The 10,288-nt window shown below is 40.6% G+C and overlaps 1 protein-coding gene across 3 annotated transcripts in view; it reads left to right on the forward strand.

The window, feature by feature from the left end:
• The window catches only part of DPP8 (dipeptidyl peptidase 8), a 71,519-nt gene extending 62,979 nt beyond the window's left edge, over positions 1 to 8,540 (forward strand). For all 3 annotated transcript variants that reach the window (XM_045449405.1, XM_045449404.1, XM_045449403.1), the window contains 2 exons: positions 424 to 535; positions 4,345 to 8,540. In XM_045449405.1, the coding sequence (XP_045305361.1) occupies positions 424 to 535; positions 4,345 to 4,467 (235 nt within the window). In that variant the 3' untranslated portion in view covers positions 4,468 to 8,540. The remainder of the gene's footprint in view (positions 1 to 423; positions 536 to 4,344) is intronic.
• Positions 8,541 to 10,288: the final 1,748 nt, after the last annotated feature.

Here is a 10,288-nt window from a genome sequence, read left to right on the forward strand (position 1 = left end):
ACGTTTATTTATTTTTGGGACAGAGAGAGACAGAGCATGAACGGGGGAGGGGCAGAGAGAGAGGGAGACACAGAATCGGAAACAGGCTCCAGGCTCTGAGCCGTCAGCCCAGAGCCTGACGCGGGGCTCGAACTCACGGACGCGAGATCGTGACCTGGCTGAAGTTGGACGCTTAACCGACTGCGCCGCCCAGGCGCCCCTGTTGAATTCTTATTTTAACATTTATAGTAGAAGTTAACTTTATTAACACTGATTATATTATTATAGTTATATGTTTTCATATAATTATGTTATATAACTGTATATAGTTGTATATATTACATAACTATAATATTTACTAATAGGTAATTGTGATTAAAGGAGGTAAGTGGTTTTCCCAAATACTCTATTTTGCCTAATCCTCTGATATTTCCATTTCTCCAGACCAAATCGTTTACTACTTTTACATGGGTTCTTGGATGAGAATGTCCATTTTGCACACACCAGTATATTACTGAGTTTTTTAGTGAGGGCTGGAAAGCCCTATGATTTACAGGTGAGTTCTTCATCTTCTGATGGAATTAAGTAGTGATTAGTGATTGATTACTTTGAAATGTAATAAACTATGGAGTAAGGCTAAATTTTCAGCTGTGGCCTCTCTCTGCTTAAGAGATCTAAAGTCATAGACACAGATAGCAGTGCCTCTAGTTGCATAAAAATTAAGATTCTGTGGAAGTTGGACTAAAAACTGGCCTATTAGATTATATGACTGGTGTATCTGTATCTGCTTTCAGTTTGTAATCACGGAAAAGATGACAGGAGTCCATTCAGTGTCCTTTGCTTTTCTTCTTCCCCTTGGAAGGGTGAGGAAGTGCTACTTGATATCATTGGTTTTTAAAGATCTTTTGATTTTATATTATATTGACATTGGAACAGAAAGCAGCAAAGTAACCACCTCTGTTGCTCCTTACTCAAAAAAACGGGGTTTTAAAACTTGTTCCTTCTTTCTTCCTCCTTTGTACTTCTTTCACAGATTATGTGCTCCTAAGAAATGAAAAATACTGTTTTTCCCTTTTTAAAAAAGAATTTTTTTTAATGTTTATTATTTTTTTTTTAATTTTTTTTTTCAACGTTTATTTTTTTGGGGGGACAGAGAGAGACAGAGCATGAACGGGGGAGGGGCGGAGAGAGAGGGAGACACAGAATCGGAAACAGGCTCCAGGCTCTGAGCCATCAGCCCAGAGCCCGACGCTCGAACTCACGGACCGTGAGCTCACGAACCGTGAGATTGTGACCTGAGCCGAAGTCGGACGCTCAACCGACTGCGCCATCCAGGCGCCCCAATGTTTATTATTTTTGAGAGACAGAGACAGAGCACGAGTTGGGGAGGGGCACAGAGAGAGGGAGACACAGACTCGGAAGCAGGCTCCAGGCTCTGAGCGGTCAGTACGGAGCCCTAGGTGGGGCTTGAACCCCTGAACCGTGAGATCATGACCGGAGCCAAAGTCAGATGCTTAACCAACTGAGCCATGCAGGTGCCCCTACTTTGTCCATTTTTATGTCTCAGTTGACATTTATGTAAGTAAACTGCGAGATATTTGTCTCTAGCAGCAGTTTTCAAGCACTTTGGTCTCAGGATCCCTTTACATACCAAAGAACTTTCATTTATGTGGGTTGTATCTGTCACCATTTTCATATAAGATATTAAAACTAAGAAAAATTCTGTTTTTTTTAAATTTACTTGTTTACTTAAGTAATCTCTGTCTGCATCCAACATGGGGCTTGAACTCATGACCCCAAGATCAAGAGCCTCATGCTTTTCCAACTGAGGCAGGCAGCCCCAAAACTAAAAAAAATTTTAAATATATTTTTAAATAACAATAATAAACTATTATATGTTAACACAAATCACAGTTTTTGTGGGAGAGAAAAACTATTTTCCAAAACAGACAAAAAATTACTTAGAAAAGTAGCATTGTTTTTTACATTTTTGTAAAATCCCTTTAATGTCTGGCTTAAGAAAGACACCCAGATTCTCCTATCTGCTCATATGCAACACATGCAACCTGTTGGGAATTGTTGTTTTGGCTAAAGTAGAGAATAGTTTCCCACTATGTGCAGTTTTACTTTATGAGGCTTCAGCTAACCCGCAGTCAGCTGCGATCAATCCAGAGGCAGACGACCCTCTTGATCTGACATAGCGTCAGAAGGTCAATAGCGGCCTAACGCTCTATCACAATGCCTGCATCATTCACCTCACTTCATCTCATCACATAAACATTTATCATCTCACATTATAAGAAGAAGACTGAGCATAGTACAAGATACTTTGAGAGAGAGACCACATTCACGTAACTTTTATTACAGTATGTTGTTATGATTGTTTCATCATTAGCTATTGTTTATCTCTCACTGTGCCCAACTTATAAATTAAACTTTATCATATGTATGTATAGATGGGGGGGAACAGTACATACAGGGTTTGGTACTACCTGCAGTTTCAGGAATCCAGAGTTGGTCTTGGAATGTGCCCCCTGCAGATAAGGGGGGGAATACCGTGTGAAGAAACTACAGCCTCCCAGAATATGTAGTTAAGAAAGGGGAGGAATATTTTAGACTTTTCGGATAATTGTGGATATTCTTCTTTGATACTACACCAAAACTGGACAAATCTAAGTTTCTTAAAGGTTAGTTTTAGTGGGGAATCTGAAGCCATATCTATAAATGTTTCATACTCTGTTACGTTAAAATTTGTTGGATCTTATATTTGAAATGGATCTTTTGTACATGCATTGGGCATTTGGAAAATACTGGTTCACTGTGTGACGTCAGTCTTCTAAATGTTGACTCCTTTCATTATAGAATATTTTTAAGGTCACATATATTAATATTACCTCTGATCTCACCAGAAATGTTTGTAAGTTTGGGGGAGGCTCATGATACAAGTTCTCCAAAATTCTTTTTTTTTTTTTTTTTTAATGTTTATTTTTGAGACAGAGAGAGAGACAGCATGAGCAGGGGAGGGGCAGCGAGAGAGGGAGACACAGAATCTGAAACGGGCTCCAGGCTCTGAGCTGTCAGCACAGAGCCCGACGCGGGGCTCGAACCCACGAACTGCGAGATCGTGACCTGAGCTGAGGTCGGACGCTTAGCCGACTGAGCCACCCAGGCGCTCCACAAGTTTTCTGAAATTCTGATTTCCACTCAAAAGCTCAAAGTTTATCATTGGTAGCAGTGTTGTCCTTGAGGTGACTAGCTCACTTCATTCATTTTTGAGCAGGTGTTTGCCAGACACCCTGGTCTGAGTCACCATGGTTGTCAGTCATTTTTCCAAACTGAAAATGGAGCTCTGTTTACGAAGTGGCATCTCGGCCTGCAGCTGGGCCTGTGGTGCTTCTCCTTGAGACGTCCTGGAGCAGACTTGCTTTCTGCACTCTTTTCGCTTTATCACCACAGAATATTTAAAAAAGACAACTATTCAAGGGTTGCAGTTTCATAAAATTCTAATTTTTACTGCTACCTAAGTGAAATTGGCATTTTTGTTTTTACTACAAGTGTAATACAATTTATTGTCACTGCCTTGATTCATACTAAGGCACTGACACTTTTTACCCATCATTGCTTTTGCATTATCGGTGCAAATGCCAACACAATGAATAAAGGTAAATTGTTCTGAAAGTGGTTTTGACCTTATGTATCCCCTGAAAGGGTTTCTGAGGACCCCAGAAGTCTGTAGATCACACTTGGAGAACCACTGATCTATAGAGAGGTTGTGTGTGTGTGTGTGTGTTTAAGTTTATTTATTTTGAGAGAGGGAGAATGTGAGCGGGGGGAGGGGGGGGAACAAAGATAATGGGAGAGGGAGAATCCCAAGCAAGCTTTATGCTGTCAGCTCACCGCCTGATGTGGGGCTCGAAGTGCTGAGCTGAAATCAAGAGTTGGTCCCTGAACCAGTTGAGCCACCAGGCGCCCCAATGATCTATAGATAAGTCCTTCTGTAAGCCTAATGGTATATAGGAAATTATAGGGGTGCCTGGGTGGCTCAGTCAGTTGAGTGTCTGACTCTTGATTTCTGCTCAGGTCATAATGGTGGTCATGGGCTCACACTGAGCGTGGAGCCTGCTTAAGATTCTCTGCCTCTCTGCTCCACTCGATCTCTCTCTCTCTCTCTCTCTCTCTCTCTCTCTCTCTCAGATAAAATGTCTTTTCAAAGGGGGAGGGGCCTCTAGATAGGATATATGTGTGTATTATCTGAGGCTGTCCTCCATATTATTAATCCTGTTGAAACTCTCTGGAAAGCTTTGGAAGGAGGTGTATTATTAAATTCTTACTTTTTGTATTTTGATTTTTTTGTTGTTGTTTAAGATCTATCCTCAGGAGAGACACAGCATAAGAGTCCCTGAATCTGGAGAACATTACGAACTGCATCTTTTGCACTACCTTCAAGAAAACCTTGGATCGCGTATTGCTGCTCTGAAAGTGATATAATTTTGACCTGTGTAGAACTCTGGTATACACTGGCTGTTTAACCAAACGAGGAGGTTTAATCAGTAGAAAACACGGAATTGATCAACACATTTTGGTACCTGCCATGTAACATCTACTCCGGAAAGTATAATCGGTGCCGTGCAGGCGTCTACAGCTTGTGGATAGTAATCTAATACCTTAACCATACACACACAAAATTGAATGACACATATTTCTAAAGGACCCAGCAATACCATGAGAATTACTGAAGGAAATAAGACATTAGCACCATATATCCATACTACCTTATTTTCACTTCTAATAGCATTATAAACCTCATGGACTTAATTAGTGTATTTTTACAGTATACTTCTGAGTTTGTTAAAATATGATGACATTAGTGATTGGTTTGGTTCAATTCCAGAATCTCTGACTAGTTACAGATTTGATAGCACTTAAATGTAATTGAATAGCTTATGCTTCATTGCTTGGGGTGTATCCAGCATGTTATGAACTAATCACTATTAAACCTATGACTTAACCAGTCATTAATGATTTTTCAAGGATAACTTAGTGGCCTCCTAAAGACACTTATTTTGTTTCATTCAAGCTCTGACCAATTTTAGCCAATTTCAACTGTATCTAGTATAAATAGTTCTCTCTGATGATATGACAGAGTGGGCTTTTCCTTTCATACAAAGGCAAGTAACTGTACATGTAGCATGGTTTAATTAGTCTTACAATATTGATAATTACAGGCAGAAAAATTTTAAATGGTTAGAGCTTAAATATTTGCAGGCAATTTCTTCTCCTTTAATAAAAGGAAAAAGTACACCTTACTCTTCAGAAAATTTAGTGGTGCCAGTTTCCATTGGGTATTTCCTTATTGAAAGGTTTCAGAATTTTAGGTGATGGAAGGGAATTGTGGTAGGGTTGGGGATACTAGGGTGTGTAAAATGACAGGGAGAGGAGAAGGGTCTGCCTAACAACTAAGTAGAAGTATAATTTGACCAAAAATACTCATGAAAAAGTTTGGGGGGGGGTGAAATTGAAACTCCTAGAATGTTAGTTACAGAAACCAGAATTAAGAAATCACTCTCTTACCAGCGCAGTTACAGACGGATGTTATTCAGGGAGAAAAGGTTACTTAGTTACTTCTCTAATTCTAAGTTTTTGTTATTTTCCTCTTAATTTTGGAAACTTTACAGATTTAAACTTTCTCTATCCTTTTTAAATTATTTGAGCATAATTTAGGTATTGTGAGCTTAAAGAGGTTTCCAGACAACTTCTTTACCACAAACTGATCCCCAGCCAGCCATGGCTCTCTTTTTCAGTGTTCAAAGCTTCTAAGCAGCTTCTTGAATGGCCATGACATTTCCTGGTTTAGCCCTAGCACTTGACTGTTAAGGGAGCTCATAGGCTTTTCAGGTGCTGATTGGAATCTGTCATCTTGGAGTCTTGGGGTGTTAGATGGGTCACATTGCCAGCGGCAAAGAAGATACCTATGAGTTTGACCCTTTTTATCACAAGCCTCAGTGTTTGGAAAGTTGTTACCAGTACTTTTAAACAATGCTCCAAAAAAGTTGCTGTTTTTCTTTCTCACCACTACAGAGTAGATTTCTCCCGTAGAGAGCACAGCCTCCATCAGGAAGGATGATGACTGTGCGTCAGAGGTGAATTCATCACTGAGGGCCAAGTGGGAGGTGGGGGAGGTCCAGAAATGGCAAGGTGACCTGGTGGCTCTGTCCTTGGGAAGGGGATTGGGTTTTGCTGTTTGTGTATTTATACTGTATCATAGGTACCACACTTTTCCTTATTGTCTGTGTATGTATTGATTTCTTTGTTTATATTTTCCCATGCCAAGGTCTGTTTATATTTTTTTCAATGTTAAATTAAATCGATTTGGGTAATTTTTCTTCCCAAGAAAGTATTTTCCCCCTCGATTTAAGTATATATCTGACTATCGAAGGTGGTTTTTGTTTGTGAACTGGTTGGCCCCCAGGGATCTATCCTTATGTAATATGCAAAGTAGAAATGGTATACAGTGGCTTTTAGACATCTACTCATTTGAAACCTCTTGCCCGTTAAAGCTATTTCTTCAAAACGGCGTCTCTCATTTTACCAAAACAAACCTAAAAGAACCTCATGTGCTCTTGAATTCACCAGTGTTTTCCTTTTGCATCTTCCTTCTCCTTTCCTCATATCACAAGGAATGCCTCTGTTATAATCCCCAGTTCATTAAATGCTATTCTCCTTGTGTAAGGGGGAAAAATACAGGGCTGAATTCACTTGCAGAAAGACAGTTTGAGTTTTATTTTAAAAACCGATGAGGAAAACATCCTAGTCCATCCAAGCAATCAGTAGAAATCTCACTGAAACTATTTGTACCCTGTCAATGGGGAACATTTTAAAAGGCAAGAGTATATAAAAGTAGCAACAGTTTTGGTTAAGAACCAAAAAGCAGTAGGTTAAGTATCAAATGGGGCGGCTTTTGCAGGCTTGATAAGTAGGTGCACTTGAGCAACCATCGGCAGGGGTGGTGGCTTACGTGTTGAGCGCGAGGACTCAATCTAAGAATCTTCTGGGACGCTTAGAAAAAGAAATGCAGTCTTGAACCTTACGCTTAGAACTTTAAATTTGGTTGATTTGGGTGGAGACCAGGAATCAGCATTTCTAACCGCCTTTCCTAGGTGACTCAGAGTTGTTTGTGGGCTACTTTCACAGACTCTTCTGTAGAGAATGGAATTGGATTAAGAGTATAATAGGTGATTTTTACACTGGACTGATTTACAAAAACCTAAAGCAATAGTCAAGTACAGCTGCTCATCTGTGATCATGACTGGGCCCTTCTCATTCTGAAAGCAGCAGAAAGGTATCGCTAACTATGTCTCCTCTTTGTCTGGAGATTTCGGTTTTGGAATGAAGGTTCTTCCCTCAATGCCGTTCCTGGCTCATTTCCAAAGCCTCATACTAGAGGATGGAGTCACAAGGCATGCATTACTTTCTAAAGGAATGAGATACAGATATTGATGCTTCCTTTTTTTACTACTTGTTTTATTCCTTACAGAAGGTGTAGCCCACCTGTCTGTAACATAATTCTCTCTTTAGGTGGAATGATTCCTATAAGATCTCCCATTTATTATAGAAGCCTAAATTTTTAAGCTGTTGCATCTTTGATATAATCTAATGTTCTCATCTGTTGGAGGAGGAACCGGCATAGAGAGAGAAGAGAAAATATACCCATTGCCACGCGGCCGGTGACTGCTCAGCTGGTACTAGACTCCATCCGGATGCCCTGACTCACGGTAGTTAAATGGTAGATAGAAAAGGCAAATTTTTAAAGAAGTATTTATTAATATATTCCTATGAAACATTTTAAAGATAACATAAAATGGTTAATTTTTCCATTCTGAAGTAAATGCTAAGCATGCTTATTACTGAAGCAGTACTTCTAATTAGTATATGACATTCTGAAGTTAATTAAAACTGTTAGACTAAATGTGTCTTCCTAGTAGTGAGGGATTTGGGAATTGGGGTGTAGAATAGAGTGCTTGCTTAAGCCTGAGAGCCTAACTTAGAGCTAGTTGAAGTAAGAAAAGAGACATGGCCATACCTGAGATTTTGAGGTGAGTGTCCGCTTCCAGCAGACATGAAGGAATAAAGAAACTTCCCTGACTCCCACTTTCCCAACTCCCCCAGCCTCACCTATCCGTCTTGCAGCCTAAAATATGGAAACGTTAGTGCAAGGTGCCGGTTCCTGCTTCTCTTATTTCGTCAAGAGACGGTTCTAGGTAATCATTTCAGAAGTCCCTCACAGAGAGAAAAAGGAATATTTGTATGTTTGTTTCTGGATAACCCAAATACAAATTTATGTTGTATTCAGCACAATTGGAGTTCAGGTCTTTAATTTTAGAATATAAAGTGCCTGCTGTTTTAAGCATTGACTTGTATAAAAAGAATTGCATGTCTCACTCCAGTAAGTTTATGGGTTTTCTCATTTTCAGCTACATGGCTTTTAATCATGTAAAGTGAAACATTAGTTTTGTTGCATTTTATTACAGGTTCTTTGTTGCAATAAAGATGCTGCTAAATTACTTGATGTAAATGTTCCTTCCCCCCCCCCCCATTCCCTATTTGTACAATCTTGACTTGATTAGTGGCAAGTGTGGAGTGATTAATACACGTGTCCAAGGTCATGTGCTTGCAATGGAGAAAGGAAGACTGCAAGGTGATTACATGGGGTTTCTAGTACAAACCCTAGCCAAAAATGCATCCAAACCCACACGGAGGTGTGCCGAGAACTGCTTTGTGCCTACCAGTGGTGCCCAGCGACCAGCACTTTCTACTGCAGGGGTAGGGTAGGTGGTGCCTGGAGCCAGTGCCCTTCCTGAACAACTGGGATTTTCTTAGGGATGCCACTTGGAGTTGATAGTGGTCTCTGCATGCTCCCTGGAAAATTTCTCGGGAGTTCAGTGTAATACTTTCTTCAGAGCTTTCTTTGACGATTCTCAGGTCTGTTGAAACTGTACTGGAGAAAAGATGAACTCCTCTGAAATTAGTAAATTTGGGGTTTGTCTGATAATCCTTCCACAACAGACGCTTAACCTGGATTCTCTAATCCTCTGAGGTGGTATCCAAAGTATTGCATGAATGAGTGGAAGTGCATTCTGGGGAGAAAGGCTTTGGCTTTATCACATTCCCAAAGGGAGGGTGATCCCCGCCCCAAAAGAACCCCTGCTGTGTTATGTATTAGGTTCATAAACTTAATTTTTTAAAATTTCCTATGTTTTAAAAATGTTTAGTTTATTTTTGAGAGAGAGAGAGTAGGCAAGTTGGGGAGGGACAGAGGGAATCCGAAGCAGGCTCCAGGCTCTGAGCTGTCACACAGAGCCCCACGTGGGGCTCAAACCCATGAACTGTGAGATCATGTCCTGAGCCAAAGTTGGACACTTAACTGACTGAGTCACCCAGTCGCCCCTTTATTATTTTTTAATGCCCCCTTTTTTTATTTTCTTAAGTAAACTGTACCCCCAACGTGAGGGTCGAAGTCATGACCCCAAGATCAAGAGTTGTGTGCTCTACCAACTGAGCCAGCCAGGCACCCCGGGGTCTTAAACTTTTAATTTGTATACAAAAATTATTAGAAATAAAGATGATCTTTAAGCAGGGTAATGCTACAGACAGTGCTTCCTAACCTTTTTACCTCGTCACAGACAGACACACACACACACACACACACACACACACAAAGGTATTTGTATGATCCTGAGGTAAACTGGGGTACACTGGGTTAACTAACCTGTTGAGGCTGCTTGCAGCGGGAAGTAACCAGCCAGGCCCACCAAGGCTCTAAAGCATACATACAATCCCATTTATGGCACGCTTTTATAGACTACCTTGGTCTCTCTCTTTTTTTTCCTGAGTTTATTTTTTTCGTAATCTCCACCCAAATTGGGCCTTGAACTCCCAACCCTGAGATCAAGAGTCATGCTCTTTTGTCTCAGCCAGCCAGGCACCCCTACCTTGGTCTATTTAGCCTGGATCTATTGCCAATAGAAATCAGCTTTCTAGGAGCGCCTGGGTGCTTCTGTCAGTTAAGTGTCCAATCTTGATCTCAGCTCAGGTCATGATCTCACAGTCCAAAGGTTCAAGCCCTGCACTGAGCTCTATGCTGGGTGCTGACAGCAGAGCCTGCTTAAGATCCTCTATCCCCCTTCTCTCTGCCCATCCCCTGCTCTCTCTCTCTCTCTCTCTCTCTCTCTCTCTCTCTCTCTCTCTCCCCCTCTCCCTCTCTCTCTCAAATAAGCTTTAAAATTTTTAATAAAAAATAATCAGCTCTCTA

Source organism: Leopardus geoffroyi, chromosome B3 (genome assembly GCF_018350155.1).
Source record: "Leopardus geoffroyi isolate Oge1 chromosome B3, O.geoffroyi_Oge1_pat1.0, whole genome shotgun sequence".
NCBI classification, from domain to species: Eukaryota; Metazoa; Chordata; class Mammalia; order Carnivora; family Felidae; genus Leopardus; species Leopardus geoffroyi.